Here is a 22405-nt window from a genome sequence, read left to right as displayed (position 1 = left end):
TTACAGGCTGGGAAAGGAGTTGGATGGGAAAGAAATCAAATTATAGAGTATTGTCGTTGTATTAAAGGAGCGAAAATGCAAAATACCATATCTTAGTTTTAGTTATCAATCACTGTGCCCTTGTTTTACTTTATACACTTATTGAACTCAGTTACCATGCAACTTTGAAATTAAAAAAGAGCGTCATATTTTGCAGGTAAGAATGGTACCTCCCAATACAGAGGTATTTTGACGCAGCTTATGATTATGTAGGAAAAGCAGATCTTAGCAAGGTCTATTGGAATCCTAAAAGAAAATATTTTTAATTGGGAAGCAACCACGTATTTTCAGCAACAATAATTCTAAAAAGCCTTGAAATACAAAACAATGTATGGCATTGTTTTCCCAAAATTGAAGCTTAATCTATGATGATTAAAATGTGTAGTTATCCCTAACTTTCTTTTCGGATTCCAGTAACCTGCTTTTCGCGCCTATTACCGCGCAAATATGATAAATCGTTGTTTTTTAGCATGCGCCGCGCCGTTAAAAAAAACATCTCGAGATGCGCAGAACGTGTGCGTAGTAGCAAAAGGAGGCACTGTTCATAAGACCAGATCAAATAGAGAATTACAACCCGGCTATTTGAAAATACTGTCTTTCTTAGATTCATTTCGGAATGTATGGGACAACAATTTAGACTGTCAAACAGTGACAGTGAAGGGAGGAGTCTATCGTATATAACGTGGAAGCAGGTGGGGGATCATCCTCGAAGACCCAGGGGCAGTCTGGGTCTAAGAGGACGGTGGGGGATATTATGGATACCCTTCGATCAGGCCGAAAACTGTTCAACAAGGCTTCTGGTTGGTTGAATGTGAGAAGTTAAAGATAGTTCTCAAAACGTAAGCGCCATTTTTGAACACAGTTTATTGTGAATCATGGCTTCACTCAACGAGTCATATTTACAATGCTTAAAACGAAAAAAACCAAAGATACTTGCTACTATATCTATTACCACAAAACAAAAATCAGAAATTAAACTTCAATTCAACAGTTTTACATTGTAAAATTTGGTTTAAAGCCAGAGTTATTCTTAGCCCGTGAACAGGGTCTCTATTCTGGTGGGGATATAGCTTACTGTTCACAGGCTGTCGGCGAGTTAATTCACAGAATTAGTGAGCTGTACATGTAAATGTTCAGTGCTTTCGTAAACAAATGTCGTAATTGTTCTTTGAATCATACTCAGGTGAAAAGTGTTATCGGTAATTATTTCTAGTTTACTATGCTAAGCAGTCGTGTCTGTCGTTTTATAATTTCATCCGCAGTTCCCTTTGAGGTTTCAGGTTCGAAATACAACGTGTCTCGTTTGCTTAAGTTGTCTTCCAAGTCTCTGTTCCTTGACACATAAAGTACTCCTTTTGTAAACTTAAAAGTTCCGCTCTACTCCTTCCATTCCTAATTCAGTCCTGTTTTAGTTTTCTTCAGTTCTTCCTGTGACGTTTGTGGAAGATGTGGTGTTTCTTAGCTCCCTTGGCTGGTTTGGGTGCTTCATGGCGTTTTCCATAGTTGTAAGGTACCTGGTTGTACGCAGTGTTACAGCAGGACGGAGTGCATCCTACCGCAGCACAGGTATTGGGGCAAGAATTGGGGCAGGTGGCCGGGAGCGGAGCAGGGGCAGGAGGGGGAATGTAATAAGGCTGTTGGTATCCCTGTTGACAGCAGGTGCTGTAGCAGTAAGGAGCACAGGCCGATGGGCATGGAATCGGGCACACTGGTGGGGCTGGCTCCTTGTAACAGGCTGAAAGAAGTAAATGAAGAATATGTGAAATAAGTTTGCGTCGCTACATCGCGATTATTCCAATTCGTCCATCTTATATAATGTGGCCGATCTATTCAATGACAGAACAGGTTGGAACGGCGTTCAAGTTAAGACAGAAAATGAAAAAAATTACGGTCATATCAGTTCTCACGTTCTCTACAAAACCTTGACTTTGGTCATTTCACGTTGTTGTTTGTCCGGCGAAGAAATGTGTCAAACTTTAAAACGCATGTGCAAGGACATTGTTTTTGTCATTAAATCCCATTGCTTTGTGGCGTTCTCGTCGTCTTCACCGTAGAAGCTACTTAAAATCCCTGTTGATAATTGTTACAACAATATAACACAATCAATATGAGCTTGATAGTTTCATCGAATTCTCGGGTTTCTAATGGATAAGTTGCAACTTTTCTCGAACTGTTTACAGCACACTGTCAAATGATTTACAACTTCTTTGAAAAAAAAAACATCTGCATGAACTGAACGTAAATGACTAGTTATTAACGATACAAACTACATCATATCCCGATATCTACATTTATATCTATATCTAAATCGTGTATACAGAGAATTATTTCAATGAAAGTGTAGTTGAGGTTTAATTTTAGGCTTGGAAAGATTTTAGTGATTTTTTTTTTTTTTTTTTTTGAAAAAAGAATTGAAAACAAGCCAGTCAGTTGCAGTGCTAATGCTAAGAACCCTCGCCTTAACACCTTAACATTGCATACGGGTGCCTGAGATGAAGAACGTTTTCATACTTTGTCCTTCATTTGGCTCCTCAAAGCGAAGAAGAAAGGTTTTCATTTGGAAGTGAAGATGGCATTCGATCAGTTTGGATTTAACGAGGTGCCAGTCTTCCACCCATCCACCCGAGGACAACCATATGCACGCTATTGCATGACGGATGCAACTCACCTGCTTGATCAAGTTTAGAGGCAACAAGAACAGGGGTACGAATGCCCAGTTTGCCAGTGGTTAGGGCCTTTGTCAAGTCTGGAAGATGTGTGCCGTTGGTGTTGAACTCTATACAGAAGTGCACGATGGTAAATTTGCCGTCAGGTGCTTTACTGTTTCAAGGAAAAAGAACAAGAACAAGAAATTTAATGGAAAAAATAAAGAGCCAAACATGTGCAAAATGGTGATGATAGCAGGTATGTTACGGTTAGTCATCTTGCTCGTTCAATACTTCGTCCTCGCTGTTATGTCACATAGCTGAATATGCAAAAACAGTATAAAACAAAAACACGAAATACTCGCCGTTCTTGTTTGAGTTCTCCAAACAAACTGAAATTTCTTTCTTTGCATTGCATTGCACTGTAGTGCAGTGTAGTGTTTTGTGCTGTGTTTTATTGTGGCTAAGTAATTTACTGTGATCTGTCACGCGTGTATAAGTCTCGCAAATAGATGGGACCACGACGGTAATCAGTGCTCTTGAATAAAACCATATAAATAATATAATTGTAAACAAGATATTCGTTACATAACACACCTGAATCTCAGCGTAGTGACACCAATGAAGGGCTTGTATCCATCATACACTTGCAAAATCTAAAATATTACAAGCAGAGCCAGCTAGTCATTAAACGTTTATCAACAACAAACAACAACTTATTAAACGTTTATCATCCTGGCTACGGCCCCTCAATATTTTAAAGCTGAAAAGTGATGAAATACACTAGGAATCCCAAAGGCAGAAGACGTATTAGCTCTATGTCATCTCCTGAGGATTCAGATAACCTTGTGCCAGGTATACACTCAATCAATCAAACAATCATCCTTTATTAGAACACGATTAGTAATTAGATATGCTTGTGGGGTCGCGGACTGTGGAAATTATTCGACTGCAAAAAAAGCTGCATTCATCTCAGACTGAAATACAACATATTTTCAGAGTCTACAGTAGCAGAGAAAGTAAAGTAAATTTATTTATACACAGATTTTAAGCTAGAAGCGTGCGGGGCCGTGTAATCAAACAAATCTTTTAAACCGAACAGAAACTCTTTAAAAATCTCAACTGACAGGGAGGCTCACCACTTGGCTATTTACAAAGCGTGGCCGAGGATTTGAACAGGGGACTACCCCGAAACAAATCCAAGCTAGTGGTCAGACTCAAACCTGGGGCCTCCAGATTTCGAGTACGCGCCTCTAACTACTCAACCACGCCGTCCCCTTTTGAGACTCTGCTTATCCGTCATGGGATCTTTTAAGAGTCAGATTCATGTACTTACTCCAACTTCGAAATCCATTCTAAGGCTGACGAAGTGAGGTGAATGTGGATTGGCTAAATTCTCATTATAGGTGACATTCGAAAGCTTCAGGGTCAAGTTGTAAACAGTGCCTAAAAAGATAATTCATAGAGATTACTATTTTGTTGGTGAACCTATATTGGTTAAGTTAATGTGAGCTCACGTGACCAAAGGTGCGTTCTGGCGAGACGAAGCTAAAAGTTTAAATGGAAGAACCTGTCTTTTTTAACATCACATAATTTTGGTGAACTCTACGAGAAGACTCCGGTGGCAAAATTAGTGCAAGAAAAAATATTATGTACCCTGTTTAGGCACGGGAAAAGTACGACGAGTATCTTTCGTTCAATGGATAGCGGAAGGTAGGATGAGAACCTGAAAACAAAATCGTCTCCGAATGGTCAGCAAATTAATCGCGTTCTTTAGATTATTGATGATGTCTTGTTTAGCAAACTCAGGAGCTTGAGAAAATGACAAAAAACACAATTATCATCAAAAGCTCAGTAAGAGGCTAAAGGCGTGTGATCCGGAGTTAAGTTGTGGTTAAGACTCGAAGGAAAGTGTGTTCCCCCAACACAACGAGACTGAATGTAACAAACTTGAATTCTTTGAAAATACGCAAACACACACAGTAACACGCTTTAAATAACTTACACTTCAAAGTGTTAGGGTCAACTGGAGCCGGTCCAGTTGGCTTTGTGGTTCCACCTGGTGTTGAAGGTTTGACAGATGTTGGAGTGGCAGTCGATGGAGGGGGACTAGCTGCAATAAATAATGATAACAATAATATCGATAACGAAATTTACATGTCTACCTGGGTTTTTGAAACCGGGCTCATTCAAGTCATTCTTCTTAGAGATTACGGCGCGCTCCAAAGTCGCCAATCTCCAATCTCCAAATTAACAACGTAAGGTCGTGTAGTTTTTTTCCCTCTCCAACTTTCTCAGATAGTCGTTTTACATGTGAACATGTTTGCGGAACGGAATTGTTAAACGAACGATAGAAATAACAAATTTTCATTTTGAAATTACGTTTCCATAGTTCTAGCAATAATTGGGAGCTTTAAGATTTCAGCTTCACTATTTAAAAACCCATGGCGTCACACAAACAGAATACGTGCGCAGTAACCAAAGTAGCTTGGGATTTCCAGTTGGTCAACGCCACTTGCAAGTAATTGGCGTACTTATAATATATAAATCAGTATATGTAGAAATTGGAAATAAAGTGCAAACTCAAACCATGGACATATCATGGGGACAGTTATGTGGTTGTTGTATACCTTGTCGCGTCTTAAGGTATATAACAGCTAATCTAAAGGCTTTACATCGGGCCATTCAAGAATCTGCTCAGAATCAATAAACTAAAGTTCACATCACTTGTAGCTTTCAGCTAAGAAGACGATTATGAGTAGTAAGCTGAATCAATGTGAAGCCTTCAGCTCAAGCTGTAACATGAAAAAGCGTTGGGAAGCTTGTTGGCATACTATTGGACACCGAAAAAAGTGTTTTGACTTTTAACAATGATGACCAATCACGGTCACTCTGAATATCACTTGAAGACACAATGGTTCACGTAATTCAGGTATCACAATAATAACTTTACTCAAGTGTCGATATCAATAGCAGTTCCCCATTAAGTCAGGACACTATAATCATATGATATATCAACTAATTTTTCGAAATTTGCAAACCTAACCCAACCCTCTAAAAGAGTCGAAAATTTAAAGGCAGTACCTGCACCTTATACGTTTCTATCTTAATTGTGAGTCTTTTGCTAAGTACTATTCAGTTGGATGCTGTTCCAAAGCAGTACAGTGGAATCTCTATTATTCGAACCTTCGATTTTTCGAAACTCCCGATTCTCCGAACCAAAAGTTGTTTCCCTTGGATTTGCTTCGGTCAAATTTTTACATCCGAATTTTGGAACCCCCGATTTTTCGAACCAAATTTAGTTCCTTAGGAGGTTCAAAAAATCGGTATTCCACTGTATATTCCTACCTCTTGTGTTGTTTGTTACTATGATGTTTACAAAATTAAATTAGACAACTGTTTAAATGCTAAATCTGATACCCACAGACTCGATGTTCATTCACTTACTCTGGCCGCTAGAGCGTGCGATATACGCAGACACCAAGAACACACAGTACACAAATACTTTCTCGCCCTTCATTCTTGAAAACTGCTGCAGAAACAAAGGGGTAATGTTCAAGGTCAAGTTGTCCTAAGAAAGTAGAAATTTAGTTTCCTTAAGAGAAAGGTCAAAATGACCTTAAAGCTTGACCAGGTTCTCCAGGTGAGGTCATACACCTCAACGACACCTTCTTGTCACAAGATGGCGAACAATTTATCCACAAGCACGGTGGGTTCAGTGAATGGCACAAAGTGGAGAAAGGCTCTAAGAAGAATTCAACTGGTACCAGATTTTAGTGTTTGCTTTGTTGCGATTTGACCACGCGTTACATCTATGGCGGAACTCGTTTACTGCCACAAATTTGTTTCGGCTGTTAGACTAAGGGAATTGCTGCTGAACTAGCAAGGGCTACTTTAAAACCATTAGAAATTCTCTGGTGGTGGAGGTATATACAATTTAGATCATTTACTCTTTTATCTTTACTTTTAAACAACGATTTTCTCTATTTCACCGGCGACAACGCAAGACCACCCAGTCCATGCAAGAAGATTTCTATATGGAAAAATGACCGGTTTAACTAACTGATCAAACGAAACTAAACAATACAATTGAGGTTTCTTTCCTGTAGTAAAAAAGGAACCATATTGAAACAAAATAATATCAGTGCTTGAATAACTAAATTGAAAAAGAGTCAAATGATTAATTTCCAGTGGCCTTTGGGAAAAATAAAACGCTAAGGCAAGACAAGACAAGACAAGACAAGAAGGCAAAATGTAATGAGATCCGATCTTTGGTGAACAGATTCTTCAGGCGAATAGTAATGATTGACCTGTCAACGAAAACGACTATGAAAACGAGAGCTAAAAGACAATGCCGTTTCGGTCTCACAAAGTTGAGAAGTATACGTGATCATGACGCTTGTTGAGTCTAAATCTTGTCAAAAAATCAAAATAGCTTTGTTTAGAAAAGATAATGTTTTGGCTAAAGATTATCAGACTCATGCTCTCAAACTGATGTTATTGTTGGTTTGAACTTTCCAAGAAAAGGTTCTTGGAATGCCATGACACCACGAAAGTGGGCGATTTAGGTTCAGTGAATGTCAAAATCAGAACCGGAAAAAACACTCTCCGGCAGATTTTTTTATGCAGCATGAAACTTGGTCAAGAACCGTGAAAATGGCCAACAAAAAGAAGGCTTTCGAAACAAAACTGAAATATTCCTTTGCCTAACATAGGTAAAAATATAAAATTAATACTTACGGCGTCGCGAAGCTCCCAATTCGAACGGATTTTAGAACAGATTTAACTCTTGTGACTTATTTACAGAAAACTGGATGATGATACAATGAGAGCGGACTATCTAATCAACAAAATTCTTGACTTATTCCGTTATTTAGCTAGAATTAACGGACGCATGCGCATGGGTGCTACTGTAGATGACCTTAATGATCTTATGAAGTCACTGGAATGGAAAATAACTTTATCCGACCAAAGGCAACTATCCTGGTGGGTTTAAGAAATAATTCGCGGTACCTTGAATCCATTTAATTTTGTTTGTTTTTGTTAGCAATTTTACAGTTGCTGTTCTGGTTGGTTTATGTTCCATAAATTTGAATGTGTATTAGCGTGCGGTACCATAGAGAAATGCAATGCTTCTTTTCCATTGGTAGTATGGTACATTTTAACAGTGATGTACCCGTTGCTTTTTTGTCCTTATGGTTTTTAGTTGCAGATAGAAAGTCATACCGACTGATGAAAACAGAGGGTTTTCGGCGACAAGTAATTGCAACACATCTGCAGGTTATTGAGTGTCTTCGGGTGGCTTCATTCTGCGCTACCAATGTGCAACGGGTGACCGCCCACACTTGTGTTTTGTTAAAAACTACTTGGGCGTTGAACAAATAACGTCCAAGGAAATTTCTTTGAGCGACAGAGCTGAACAGGCGAACAATGAATGAGAAAACTAGGATTCTACATTTGTATCTAGAATGCTTAAGCGCGAGTGTAGAATCAATACAAGGCTATTTTCACGATTGATGAATCAGAGAATCAACTGTGCAGTGAAAGTTATTCCAGATGGGCTTTAACCCTAGGAAAGAAATGGCAACTAACTACTCGTGAAAAAGAAAAAATTGTGGACTCTGATTATCATGATTACTCAGTGCTATACGCCTTTTTATCGGCTCTGGCCTGTTACGTTCAAGGCGCTCATCATCTTCTTAATTTCTCAGTCTTTGTTCAAACTCCCAGGGTCAGGAACAAAGTACCTGTCAGTTCGAAAGAAAGCATTATATTTGAAATTATTAAAAACTGGATCATTGTGTAACGCAATTCCAGGGATTTGATCAGCTCAGCGGCCATAATACATGAGCCATTGCACCATGCCCGAGAAATAGCGACCATTAAATTGTCTTCTTGGTGGATCTTGTAAAGCGAAATCAGCAAGATCTATCAATATTTCTTGGCTGTCCTTAATAAACTATTCCACTCGCGCTTGTTGGATATGAGATGATTATAGCCGATCTATCATCTCACATCCAACGTGCGCTCGTGGAATAATTGTTAAATGTTCGACATTTCTTGACATAAAGTGCTCCTAGTGAACGGTAAAGTAACCTAACTCTTACATCCAAGTTTTCACGTTTCTTCTAGAAGTTGTGTTTAGATTGCATTCTTTCACCCTGTAAACTGGTCTTTTACCCTCAGCAGTTTTCTTTCTTCAGCCTAGTATATCACTAATTCATCTGTCTGTTTCGGGTTCAGTTGTTTTCCAACCGTAATTTTACTCCGTTTTTTTCTCCCTACCAAGTTATTTAGCTTTGGGTTAATTTGGTTTGATCACAGGTACCCCAAGGTCTACAAGCATTTATGTCAGGACGATAATTTGAGTGGCACGGCAACCGTTGTACGTGTAATAACGAAATTGTAAGGTTTTGTATGGGAGAAAAACGTTTAAGGCAAAATTATGAATCGCGTTTGAATATAAATTACCCGCTTGAACTCCTTTGCGTGGCTATTTGTGTCTTGTGTCCTTTTTGAGTCGATTCAAAGGCGATTCCAGAAGTTTTAGTTTATCAAAGAATCGGATACGTATAGATGAGAAATAACATCGGGCCTAAAATAGAGCCCTGAGGTACTCCGGAGCTGACAGGCAGAGGATCAGAGGTTTCACCCAGCACTGTTACACGTTGGTAGCGGCCCATCGGGTAAGAGCTAAACCACTGCAAGACGCTGCCTACAAATCCGAACTCGTGCAACTTTTGCAGCAGGCAGCCATGGGTCACCTTATCGAGGCCTTAGACATTTCTACATCGTTCATGTCCACCTGTTTTTCGTCGTCTAGTAGGGAGCCCACGTGGTCCAAAACTTCCAAAAGGTGGGAGGTTAATGAATCCGGCCATGCTGACAATCTATCTCTTACCACCTCGTACAGTCTATCTTTGAAGTGTTAAATACATATCTCTCCAAGACGTTGGTTACCAGTGACGGTAAGGAGATGGGCCTGTAATGCTCTGTGCACTCAACCTCACCCTTTTTAAAAACAGGAACAACGTTAGCTTCCTTCCAGTTCTTCGGGAAAGAACCAGTGCTTAATGACTTGTTAAACAGCTTACAAAGAGATGGTGCAATTACAGAGGCTGTTTCCCTAAGAAGTTTCGCTGGGATTTTATCAGGTCCTGTGGCTTTCGTGACATCTAGGGCTTCGAGCACGGTTTGGACCTCGCTTATCGTGTGGGTTAATTCCGACATATCAGGAGAGGCTAGTGCATTGGCAGTGCTTCCAGATGAAGGGGGGAAGGGTGTCATGGGCGAAAACTGATGCGAAGTAGGAGTTAATCAGATTGGCTATTTCCCGAGGATTTTCAGCTGAAGATCTTAACGGTGTACGATTACCTGGGTCAGCGAATGGACTGGCGTTGAGACTCGATCAGAAATTGTATGCAATTTGGAATTCAGCTTCAACATAGACCAAAAACGCTTCAGGTTTGTGCTGAGCTCGGACTCGACGGAACCAAGAAACATCACGGCTGTTCCGCAGCATGCGCTTCACTGTTTTAGGCAATTTTTGTTTTAAGTTCTCCCTTTGGTGGCTCGGGGGAGATAATTTCAGCTTTTGTCTTACGATTCCTTTCTCTTGATCAAATTAAGTAACGCACCAGACATCCAAGGTATGGGATTCCGTCTCTTAAGCCTCTTGGTAATCAGAGACCGCTGCAAGAAACGTTTCTTTCCATTGACGCCAGTCAGTATTTATATCGTCATTGGCTATGATCGAAGAGAGGTTATAATTAATTGCTGACAGCAGACCCTCAAAGTCTCCTTTTGCATAATCGTAGACAAATCTTACGTTTATTGGTAGGGCTTTTAAAAAAGTGTTAAACTGGAAAATAATGACGCTGTGGTCTGTAAAAAAACCCCGTATCTTTTGGAAACACTAAGTGTCAGTTACATTGACACGGTTCGGCACGCTTGTGATTAAGTATGTTGTTGCCACAAGTGCATTTTTATTGAGTTGTGTCAAGAGGTGGTCGTGAAGGGTTTCAATAAAGGCTAGTTCGTTAACACCTAATGCGCTGTCAATGGAGTCCCAGAGGATGTCTGACTAATCAAAATTACCCAAAATTACCATATTGTCGAACTGGTCACAAACTTCATGCTGAAAATTATCGAACACATCCATCCAACTTGGGTCTCTATCGGATGGCCTATAGCAAGAACAGAATAAAATTCTTTGACCAGTAAGCGTAGTAATTTTGGCAAAAATGATCTCAAGCTGTTGCAGCTCGGCTTTCGATTCAAGTTTAAATTTTTTGACAGCTTTGAAGGAGGCTGTTTTGATTGCGATAAGAACTCCACCACCACCTCGATCAGACCGATCTCTCCTTAATATTGTAAAGCCAGAATGCAATATTTAATAGTTGTTAAAAGTCAAATACAAATTCAAAACAAGTCAAATACGATTTTTTACGAGCTTGACAGGGGTCCTGACGGGCAGGAAAAACAAAGGAGACATTTTTTACCCAGCCAGAACCAGTGTTTTAATAAAAAAAAATCTCAGCAAACTAAATATTTAGAAACGTTCCAGCCAGTTAACCGTCTAATGTATTCAGTTCCCAGCCAGCTCTATTCCAACCTGCAGAGCGGGTTTTTAGTCGAGCGGCCCCATCAGGTACTCCTGATCCGTACCGGCTGTGGGTAACTATCTCGATAGAGTTCCAAAGACTAATCAGTTAGCGGCAGAGGAAGACTTCGGAGGGAGACCTTACCATCCAATGCATGTGTTATGCAATAGGGAATCCCTCTGAAGGTATTTTTTGGATGAACACGCAGTTTCGCAATTATCAACTATTTGGTCATCATCTTTGGGTTATATGTTTGCCCCTCATTACTTTCAAAAGAAGTTGTATAAATACTTATAAATCTTTTTTTTAACTGAGCTATCGTTATTTATTACTACACAGGCGACATCGCTGCAACTATTGTATCATTACGCAGGACTCGTCACACGTGTGTACCAGAAAATGAACCAGCTCGCCAGTAGCTCTACCGCCAGTAGCTCCACCCGACCGGTGTAGGCAAGGTCATCGGTTCGACTCCCGTAGAATTCATCTTTTGATCAGGGGAATTCAACTGTTGCTTTTTTTCTGGTTTTGGGGAATGGGGGGGGGGGGGGGGGGCGTTTCAAATACAGCAGTTTGGCCTTTATGAGCGAATTTCTTAGAGAAATTAAACTAATCGAACTGTCTTCTTTTTTGTTATAGCTCACGAAAAAATCAGATTACCAGAACGATTTCTCTGAGACTGTTATTTTCCTTTATAGTGGTAATTTTAATTTCTTAAGTGGACCAAGTAACAATAATCTATGACACTGCGGGAAGAGTGAATGTTATCTTTTAAAGTAACGAAGAAATAGTTCCTTAAGCCTGAGAATCTTACAGACGTTTCGGGTATAGAAAGCGACAATGTTTGCCTGTCTCCATGCAAATGTTCAGTAAAATTTCCTATAAATTTACGGAACTACACCTTAGTTATTTTAAAATTAAAGATAACGCCCTCAAACTTCACCATTTTACTAATGTTAAGATAATTATTGTTTCCGCAGTGTCAAAATAGATTTTCTTTTCCTGGCCTGCCATCAAAACTGTGAAATCCGCGATAAAGGTCTATTGTTCGAAGGTATTGTCCTTAGTATAGGTCTTATAGTCCTAGGACGAGACCCTCTTTTGAGAGCTCGTATGAAAAGACCATGCAAAAACAATAGCTCCACAACTGTGCATGTTTTATTATTATATAATCCCAATTGTTAGATTATTTAATAAGTAAATTAAATCATATCCTCCTGGAATGGATCTCTTTTCTGGTGCAGAGTGTCGAATTCGTCTTCTTCAGTGTTCTGTGACGAGAAAAACACAATCGTTACACAGTTGGTATGACAAAATTTTCTTGATAAAATTTGTAAGGCATTCGCACTAGTTACATCTTCCGACAAGAGACAAAGCCCAACACACAGCATACGATTTTTCTCTACACGTACGCCAGCTACAACAAGTTTATCATGTCAATACAAGGTTTCTCATAATCCACTGCGCATGCCCTGAAGACTTTTCTGGCACTTATGAATAGGCCATTTGAGTTCCTTTGAACCTTATTACGAAAGGGACGCTAAGCCGGCAAAGCTTTTCATGTGGAAATTAGCTTTGTTTCCATCTGAATGAAAACTAACTTTCATAATAAAAACTATGCACGAAGCCTCGCTTTCATAATCAGATTCAAAGCAACTTGAAAATGGCCCATCGACGTCACTACGAACAACCAGACTTTACCGACAAGCAGATAGCATTTTCTCTTTAAAAACAGATATGAAGCATTGTACACGTTACAGTAGTAGCTTCCTAATCCTCAGGGACCCAGGGCGTGATGGGGAGAACAAGAATCGCGAACCAACAATCTTACCACACCCTGAGGGCGAGGCAGATACAGTGGACTCGTGCTATCTCGGAAAGAAACCCATTATCGCTTGGGCACTGCATACCTGTCCCTCTGTTGCCTTTGCGAATGACCAATTTCTCGAGTAAATTGTTTTTCCTCATGATCAGATATTCGAACGGCAGCGGGATTCTACTTCATTCGTTCACTTTATTCTTCTTGACATGACATTTGAGGGATGATTTTCTGATAGCTAGTAACTCTACGGTATCGAAATGACAAACGTTTGTACTTTGTGATGAAAACGTTCTATACTGAAATAAAAATATAACCTTTACAGCCTTTATTTAGCCTCGGACAGTGTTTATAGCACAACGTCCTAGTGGGGCCGAGCATTAAATCTCCCAAAGAAATAATACAACATAACATGGTTAAAAAACCCAAATGGCAGGAGGCAGATCAGCTGGCTATTTACAACCAGGGACGAGGAGTTGAGCTCGAGGCTACTGAGAAAAAACCCCAACTAGCGGTTAGAGCGGGACTTGAACCCGGGACCTCCGGATTTCAAGTCCTGCTTGGTCACCCTACCTCCATCTCTTCGATGCGTTTGTTTTTGTGTTTGTTCGTCCTTCCTTGTTGTGGCTTTTACTTACCAATTAATTTTCATGGAATCGCTGAGAGTCTTCATGGCCATCTTTAGTCACTGGATTTGTCTGCTCATTATAGATATATGCTTGACGTGGTCTTCCGTGACTGTACTGTTTAGCTAACGAGCGGCCAAACCTTCTATCGGGACCCACAAGATGTGCTTCTTGAACGACGATTGCAAGCAAAACAACGAGCATTGTGACAGCCGTACAGAAACCGCGGCTCTTCATCATGACTGAAAATAAAAAAAAAAAGAGAAGAAGGACCAGAATGTAATCAAACATAACAAGAAACAAAAGAAAAAGGAAAGAAAATGGGTAAAGTAAGTAAAAAGTAAAGTAAAATAAATTTATGTATACACGGTTAGATTTAAAGTTAGAAGCTTATGGGGCCATGTAATCTAACAAATATTCTAAACAGAACAGAAACTGAGAATTATGTATTAATCAGTAAATGAAACAGGTATACTCGGAAAAAAAATCCGAGTGTTCTTATCAGGAGTCGAACCTAAGACCTTCCAAATTTTAGTTCGGATGCTCTACCACTGAGCTACAGGAGCTCGTGGAAGCTAAGGCCATTAAACTAGGTTCATGGGACAAACATCCTGCATACTGATACGACTAGACAGAACAGAAACTCTTTAAAAATTCCGATTGACAGGGAGGCTCACCAGTTGGCTATTTACAAAGCGTGACCGAGGACTTGAACAGGGGACTACCCCGAAACAAATCCAAGCTAGTGGTCAGACTCAAACCTGGGGCCTCCAGATATTACGAGTCCGCGCCTCTAACCACCCGACCACGTCGCCTCCATGAATGGGTAATTGTAAATGGTCATTCCAACGAACAGGTGGACCGTTGGACAGTTGGATCAAGGATGCACTGTTAGCTGATATGAAAGAATAAAAAAATGCACGAACTTTGACCAATGATTACTGAATACCCATTTCCCTCTATGAAACACGTCTAAAAGGGATCACGGTGGTTTATTCAAACTAGTTTCCACTTCAAATGAATCAAATAGACTGAGGATTTCAGGTGAGAGGACATAGGAACTCGGAAACGAACCATAAGGTTTTGACACTAAGACGTCGGATGGTAGCCAGTGGTGTCCTAACCACAAGGAAACGCTTTGCTGAACGAATAATGAGTGAAAATTGAAATACGTGAGTTAACTGTGTAACGAGGATTTTTCTGTTACGTTCATAAAATACCTCCAAGCCACCAATAATTTAAATCAGCTCTTGGAAGCTCTTGGTGTCGAATTCCCGTCTGAGGTCTCGGAGTTTTTTCTGGGTCATACGACCTGAGAACGTTTCTCGTTTCCTACTTGCTACTTGGTATGGTATGACAAGGTCAAATGTAGTTCTTGTTCGCTCTATCTTCAGTAAAAATAGGGGAATATAACTAATTGATCTTTTCAGATCTTTAGTGAAACTTCTATTCAGGCAGATGTTGTTTTTAATTTCGTACAAAAAGTAGATGGAGCCGAGCGCTGAGTGCGTACAATGAATGTTTCTCTCCTCATCATTTCAAAATGTTCGTTACTATCAATCTCCTGCTAATCTTCACGGTCATTTCCCAGTGTTCAATATCTCTAAAAAAACACTCTAAAGGTTTTAAAGGGTTACTCACCTAAAAACAGCGTTATCTGTCAGTGGTGTTCTAGTGACGAAGCTTACAGCTTCTAAAGGTTCTTGCATCTTAATTTATATTAAAGGTGGAAGCCGCATTTAATTCCCCAGTTATCGATTTTGACGCGTCGCTTTATTTAACTTGCCTTATCGATATTGACAAAATTCGTGGCCGAATAAACATGGAATTTTCCTCTTGCCACAACAGTGTGAAATTATATCACAAGTAATAAACTTATCTGTTTGTGATCTCGGTGTGATTTTTACAGCTTTGTTAAAAACAGAAGGAAAAACAACGAGTAAATTATTCCCGCGAAAACATTACTTTCCCTTTTTGTACCTTTTTAAACGCTTTTTTTTTACTTAAATTAACAGCAGTCCTGTGATAAATGGAAACTGTACGGTGCTGAATATGAAGGCAAGAAAAAAAAAGAGTTTTATTAACGCTGCCGAGTGTCAATAATCATTAATATTGCTATGACCTTCCCCTGGTTCTTTTCTTATTACATAAGGCGAAGGTGTCTTTATCCGATATAAAACAAAAACATGTTCCCCGATATATCCTTTCACTGCCACCCCGACGTTCAGTCATGCATACAATATAGTTGTCTGACAGATAACCTTGATTATTCGGACTCACTGATACTCCCTTATAAACTGAAATACTCCGGGAACTGATCCAAAACAAGGAGATCGAGAAAAGGAACATTTGTAAGGCAGATCCAACTTAACTTCTCAAAAAACAAGATTAGTGTGAGCAATCTTACATAAAATTTTCGAAAGGAGCTTATTCTCACAAAACTCTGGTTGGACCGTGAGGACCTATATAGCTGTGTTCCTATAGATGGAAATGACTTTCTTCTGACAATAACAAATTATAAAAATAATAGGACAAAGTATTTGTGTAACTGACTTTGTGATTTCTGAGAGTGTTTGCAATAATTTTTTTGTGCCATAAGGAAAATCCCATATGACGGAATCACTTGAGTTTTTCTGCTTAGAGTTGTTACCTTTGACTACTAAATATTCATAAAGAAACTCCGGGTCACCCCGGTACATGTAGAAAATTTCGGATAATCGAAAAATCTGGAAAATTGAGGTCTGACCCGGCTGTTCTAGGGCTTAAGTCCTGGAATAAGCCAGATCCGAGGGTTTGGTCACTGAAATGAAGGCTGTTTAGCAATTCTTTATCGTCACGGTGGTACTGGTTTGTAAAAGTTATTACCAAAAAAATAGGATCAGTTTTTTCGTGAAGTTTTACTATGGGTTGTCATAAGTGACATGGTTGAGAAGATGTTACAATTCAGTTCTGAATGTGCTTTGCTGGGTCCTTATTTATTCTGTTAACCCGGAAAAAAGATCACTGAAATCTTTAATTCCTAATTTACTTCTATGAATCCAAGAACCTTTTTCTTGGTCGTTTAGCTACCGTATCGCTAGCTATCGTGTCGAAGACTATCCCTGGAAGGCTTGAATTTTTGAAGGGGCCTTGATCAAAAACCAAATATTCTTCCAAAGTTTTTGCCAAAGAAAAAACCGTGCACAGTATAACGAGGTAAAGAATTGTCTCGCAAAAGAAAATTGACACAAACCCTTTAGTCCTGACAAAAAAGGGGGAAAAGGTTCCCAACTGCCACCCCTCCCTACCCCTCTCAAAACTGCAAAACGGACCGTCCCTCCCAATAATACCGAACAACGGAAAATTTAAATGAGGACTTAACTTTGATTGTATACGCCTTCTCTGTTGATTAGGGTAATTTTTTCCCGTGCAAATTAAGCATGGTTTTCCTATGTCATCATCTTTATTCGACGCTGACACCAAAATCGTTTGAAGACATCACGATAAAGTAGGACAATCCACCTTAAATCCTCGTAAATCCTCGTAAATCTTAAATCCTTAAAACAATCCTCGTACGTTATATTGACTGCAATGTTTCTTTTCCTAAATCTCCGGCCATTCTTTTATGTTAAAATCCCGTTAAATCCGACGATTTCATTAATGCCACCAATTCGGTGACTTTTCTTTATAAATTTACCTCGTTGACACGACTATTGGAAAAGCAGGGTGCTTATAACTATCATGATCACAAAAGCTAACACAAAATAATAACTTCTTTGTTTTGCATATCAGTGGGAACCCGCAAAATAAACTCTAAGTGGCGCTCTGAGACAAAAATGTAGGAAGCTTAAAGGGGAAGTATCATGGGGTTTTTGATATCTTTTGTTGAAAATGACGAAATATAACCTTCAATCAGCTGCCAAATAATTCTAGAATGACGAGAGGAAAGAAACCAACTCAATTCTTGAAAGGAACAAGTCGTGATCTGTTCTAGCGCATTTTGAAAACAAAAATGTGAGAAACTTGAAAAACATTCGCCTAACATTTTTCAAGTTTTAATCCATACCGACCTACTCTGTCTTTGGTCAGAGGCACTAATCGACAGTTGTATAATTTATAACAAACTTGACAATTATTTCGTTGTTTCTAATCATTTTTGGGTTTTGAAATGACAGCAAATTTGCGTAATACTTCCCCTTTAAGCGATGAACCTGGAAGACGATTCTCTTCGCGTAGTTTCTCAAACAAAAGATGTTTTAATCAGTTTCCCGTCTTACTTCACTAAATTTTAAACAGAAAAGAAGCATAAAATCGACTTAACTCGCAACATCGACTACAGCTTGTTTCCTTTTAGATCGATAACCCCAATAAAAATAATTATTCTTTAATTAAAATGTTCGCAATCAGAGAAAAGCATTATTTTGTAGCCCCACGTCAGGAAATATATATTACTTTGTTAGTTTGCTATATCAATGAACAAAAAGAAAACTTTTAATCTAGCATGAGGGTGCAACTGGCTAAACAAGTAGAATCAATAAACAGTCACATTGTCGTAGAGGGATACCAATTACTATATTTGTATACCGTTGTAAGTCAGTTGATTTTATCAATTCCGCTAATTAAATAACCCCGCTTTGCCGAATCTGATAGCAAACCATGTTATTAACACAATATTGACGAGTAGCAAGAAAATGCAATGAGGATTAAAAATCTTTCACTCCACGGTTTAACAAACTTTAATATTGCTGCAATTGGATTTTAACATATTAAAAAAACGGAGGCTGGTCCCGTCCTCACGTAATCTGATTTTGTTTGAAAAAAGCGAAAACGTTTTTCCGTTTTTTTGCCTGTGGGTCCACACTTATCCGATCAAAACGGTCACCGAAAACGGAACTTTTTTAAACAATGGCCGTTGAATTCGACCCAACGTGACGTCGTCGTTTTGGAAAAGTTAAGTTTTCAGGTGTCCCCACGAGAACACGAAAAACGGCGCTTTAAAAATATTCACTGTGGAGAGCGTTTTTGAAAAGTTCAGCTTTCACTGACCGCTTTCACCGGATGTGTGTGTGGGGAAGGCAGGCAAAAAACGGAGAAACCTTTTGCGTATTCAAACAGAAACGATGGACGGACAAATACTGGATTCAACAGAGATTTTTTTTAACGGAAAATTTTGGGGGCCTTTCGGAAACGCGTAGATGTGGCCTGTTTCCCTTTTGTTTTTTGTTTTTTTAATATGTTAAGATCTAATTAGGACAACATTAGGTTTGTCAAACCGTGGAGCGAAAGATATTTTCATCAGTTTCATTTGCTTGTTACTTCGTCAACGTTTTGACAATCCGTAAAAAATGTTGCGTTCTCAAACGAAAATGGAGATTGAACCAAATTCTCTTCTCTCAGCAAAAATAAATTTATTAAAGTGTCAAAGCATTTAGCAGTGCAGTGCTAATTGGGGACACCGTACTGATCAGTGAGATGCAGACCAGTTGATTTTATTTACAAAGCGTGGTCTTGGATTTAAAAAAGAATTCAAGTGGTCGAGAGACCCTGGACCGCCTCCCCTAAAATCTGTATCTTTCGAGTGCGTTTGTATTGCATTTCATATGCTGATAACAATGATAACAAAATTGAATAAGCTTTTGCGTGGGCATGTGTCTTAACTCGCGCATGCGCTGAATTTAAACTCCTCTTTTTAATTTTGGCGTTATTCATCACGCAGATTTCAATTTTCGCAAAGAACTAATAAGCAATAAGCTAGAATTTTCACTAAAAGCTTCCCCCTTTCATGACATAATGAAACCATTTCCCATGAACTGAAAATAAAACTTACATCAAGCCGCTAGCAGTTTTTAAAAGAAGTACAGAAATATCGGTGCACTGGAAGCTTTATGTAAATGTAGCTCGTGATTCAATTATTGTTTAACTTTTTCACAAATCGTTTCAGAATTTCTCCGTCATCGAAATCAAACCTCCTGAACCGGATTTATGACTTTGCTTGTTCAAACAAAACAAATGAAATTTAATTTCGTTTCAGTTTTGAAATTACGCGTTTAGGGGCAAACATTGACAGTAAGCAAAATACTTAAAGGGGAAGTATCACGGGGTTTTTGACCTCTTTTGTTAAAAATGGTGAAATAAGACCTTCGCTTTGCTACAAAATAATTCTTGAACAACGAGAGGAGAGAAATCAACTCAATTCTTGGCAGGAACAACTCGTACTCTGTTCTAACGCATTTTGGAAACAAAAATGCGAGAACTTGAAAAACATTAGCCTAACATTTTTCAAGTTTCAATCCATTTCGACCTACTCTGTCTCTGGCCAGAGGCACTAATCGACAGTTTTATTGCACTGGGGTTATAATTTATAACAAAACTAGAAAATTAATTTTTTTGTTTCTGTTGTCAGACAAACATTTTTGGATTTTGAAATGACATCAAATTTTCGAGATACTTCCCCTTTAAATATTGTCCCCTATGTTCCCAGACCGTTTTCTTCTGTCCTTTTAAAAATATTTTTTACCTAATACAGATAAATCTTTTGGGATGCTTTAGCTGAAAAATTAAATTGCAGAACGTTTTGGGAAGGAATTTAAGTTTTCCCCTAATTTACAAGGTGTCATTGGTTTTGGCTGCCTTTTCCACACTTCTCAGTCCCCTCTTCGAAAACTAAAGTAACTAGCTTTTCAGTGTTACGATATTTTGAGCTCTTTACGACTAAACTCAAATTTCTGAGGCGGATAAGGCCATCCAAACAGATTGATCCACCGAAATGAGCCGTTGGGTGCCCACGACGAGTCAGACATTGAATTAACTGGCCAAACTATATAAATGAAACCAGATATTAATGATATTGCCCAATCTTATTTTTAACATGAAAGCGCCTGAATAGACCGCTTTTCAAGCCCTGCAGGCCAAATTTTTTAATGTACTAAACATGTCCTTTTTATTCTACGTACAAAGAATTTCACATTTACAGAGCTTTTTGTTTGTTTTTGTACTTCTTGTTGATTTTGATTCAGCCGGGGAAAATGGCCGCCTCAGCAACATTCACAGTAGATATTGTAGGTAAAATACCTTATTAACAACCTTGGGTTAATAAACCAGCTGAAACGGGATTATGCATCAACATCAAGTTCTCCAGAAGCGACAAATACAGGAATAATGCGTTCAACTTTCAGACGACGGTAACGGTGGCCTAGTGTTGAAAGTTGCATCCTGTAGTATCCTTGTATTGCACAATTGATGTCTGCAGCTGGTAAAGAAATGGATACTCATCTAACATCTGTATTGTAATCAGAGATCCTCTAAATTATCCAGAATAATCCGTTAATCGAGAACTGTGCGTGAAACGTAGAAAACAAATATCGTGGCCGATTTTAGTTTTCACGTTGAGCCCGTTTCAAACGAAGAAAATAGGACAAAAGTACAAAAAGGTTTACTTCTTGATACATAAAACTCGGGATAATAGTGAAGGTTTGATTAAAGATTCAGGATGTATACTATTCAATTTGGCCGAGCGTTTTCATGAATTTGACAAATGAATAAGAAAGCTTTTAACAGCCCAGTGAGATGAAAATGCCATCAAAGAAGAAAAGACGCCCACAAATCATTCTTATCTTCCTGCCAAACGAATAAATTGCAAGTTTATTCTAAGTTGAGAAATTAATTGGATCTCTAAATCTCCTGTTTGTGTTGTACGGAAAACAAGCACAAACAGAAAAACTTAATTAACGGTTAAACAAAGCAGCATATATCAACAGATCAGTTCATTTCCTATGCTACAGTATTAAGACGAATGGACGAGATCACACGAAAAATTAACAGCCACTAATTTCTTCAACCTCAGATCCGGCCCTTTAATAGAGCCTTATTCTTTTAGGATGCCAGATTGTTGACGTATCCACCTAAATTGCCTGAAGGATTTCTACATAATTTGGCGCTGATTTTTTTTTTCGGAGACAATTTCAAAACACCGGTCGTCCAAGACAAATCGAGGTCGAGCATCGAAGCCGAATCGACGTCGCCACAAACCAACTGTCAAGAAACAAATCGGCTCAAAGTATATGCTTACAAGTAGGTATAATATTTTCAAACATTTCAGTGTAAGTTTATAATGGGGTATTTTCAGTATCCTTCCAGATGCACTGAATTATAGCACAAAAGCTGGGAAGTATTTAATTTAAAATCAGTAGGGGGTAAGTGTTCAAGTCTAAATTTTTTTCCTCTAAGAAACCTTTGCTCGCAGTTCACCTGTAGCTCCACCTTCTTCTTCGATAATTGTGATAAATCTTTAGATAAGCTGCATAGATTTCCAGACAGTTTACTTTACCTAACGGCTGATCAACAATAGCGTCCTGAATTGCATCCCTCTTGTCAGTTCATAAGTAGAAAAAAAATAAAAATATGTCAAGCATTGGCAATTGTTAAGTAACCGAAAATCTGCCGAGCAAATAATTTCTCAGTGCCTGTATTGAGTATATAGTTGGCTGCATGGCTCTTCCAAGAAGGTACTGGCAATTGAAGCAAAATAGAAATGAGAAAGTTAAATTGCCAAAAAATGTTAAGGACGGTTTACACGCTACGATCATTGCTTATCATTGCAAAGCTTTATGCAATGGATAACTCACTATCCAGCGAATAAAATGAATGAATTGGCTGGAGTACATTTTGTCCGCTGGATAGCGATTTGTCCACTGC

General features: G+C 38.9%; 1 protein-coding gene and 2 long non-coding RNA genes across 6 annotated transcripts in view; 1 reads left to right on the top strand and 2 right to left on the bottom strand.

Annotated features, from left to right (window-relative positions):
- The window catches only part of LOC146467849 (uncharacterized), a 41226-nt gene that overhangs the window by 15702 nt on the left and 3119 nt on the right, over positions 1–22405 (top strand). Inside the window, exons 1-4 of one of the 3 annotated variants that reach the window (XR_014867640.1) lie at positions 2809–2943; positions 13818–14061; positions 15748–15790; positions 21555–21781. This is a non-coding gene — a long non-coding RNA (uncharacterized LOC146467849). Of the gene's footprint in view, positions 1–2808; positions 2944–13817; positions 14062–15747; positions 15791–21554; positions 21782–22405 lie in introns of those variants that run through there. The other 2 variants (XR_014867641.1, XR_014867642.1) reach the window with 2 other exon arrangements.
- LOC146467851 (uncharacterized) lies at positions 886–7552 on the bottom strand. Of its 2 annotated transcripts, none has more exons than XM_085125333.1 (7): positions 7425–7552; positions 6132–6216; positions 4690–4797; positions 4021–4130; positions 3282–3340; positions 2708–2859; positions 886–1774 (listed from the first exon to the last, which is right to left on the bottom strand). In XM_085125333.1, exons 2-7 carry the CDS (start codon positions 6202–6204, stop codon positions 1458–1460), a joined length of 819 nt encoding a protein of 272 aa, XP_084981459.1. In that variant the 5' UTR covers positions 6205–6216; positions 7425–7552; the 3' UTR covers positions 886–1457. The 2 variants fall into 2 exon arrangements, with proteins under 2 accessions (XP_084981459.1, XP_084981461.1); XM_085125335.1 differs by having other exon boundaries at positions 6132–6213; positions 7425–7512.
- On the bottom strand, positions 12427–15420 carry LOC146467850 (uncharacterized). Its single transcript, XR_014867643.1, has 3 exons — positions 15374–15420; positions 13745–13974; positions 12427–12558 (listed from the first exon to the last, which is right to left on the bottom strand). It is a non-coding gene; the product is annotated as an uncharacterized LOC146467850 (long non-coding RNA).

The sequence above is a fragment of the Pavona decussata genome, unplaced genomic scaffold (genome assembly GCF_977016875.1).
Source record: "Pavona decussata unplaced genomic scaffold, jaPavDecu1.1 SCAFFOLD_134, whole genome shotgun sequence".
NCBI classification, from domain to species: Eukaryota; Metazoa; Cnidaria; class Anthozoa; order Scleractinia; family Agariciidae; genus Pavona; species Pavona decussata.
The sequence above is the reverse complement of the archived record's forward strand: the minus strand, read 5'-3'. Positions and strand labels throughout refer to the sequence as shown.

Excerpts from the sequence above, each read along its gene's own strand:
- LOC146467851 (XM_085125333.1), bottom strand. The coding sequence starts at position 6,204 with ATGAAGGGCGAGAAAGTATTTGTGTACTGTGTGTTCTTGGTGTCTGCG. Across the intron at positions 4,798-6,131 it reads CGCACGCTCTAGCGGCCAGA|CTAGTCCCCCTCCATCGACT; the intron begins GTAAGTGAATGA and ends TATTTATTGCAG. Across the intron at positions 3,341-4,020 it reads GAATGGATTTCGAAGTTGGA|ATTTTGCAAGTGTATGATGG; the intron begins GTAAGTACATGA and ends GTAATATTTTAG.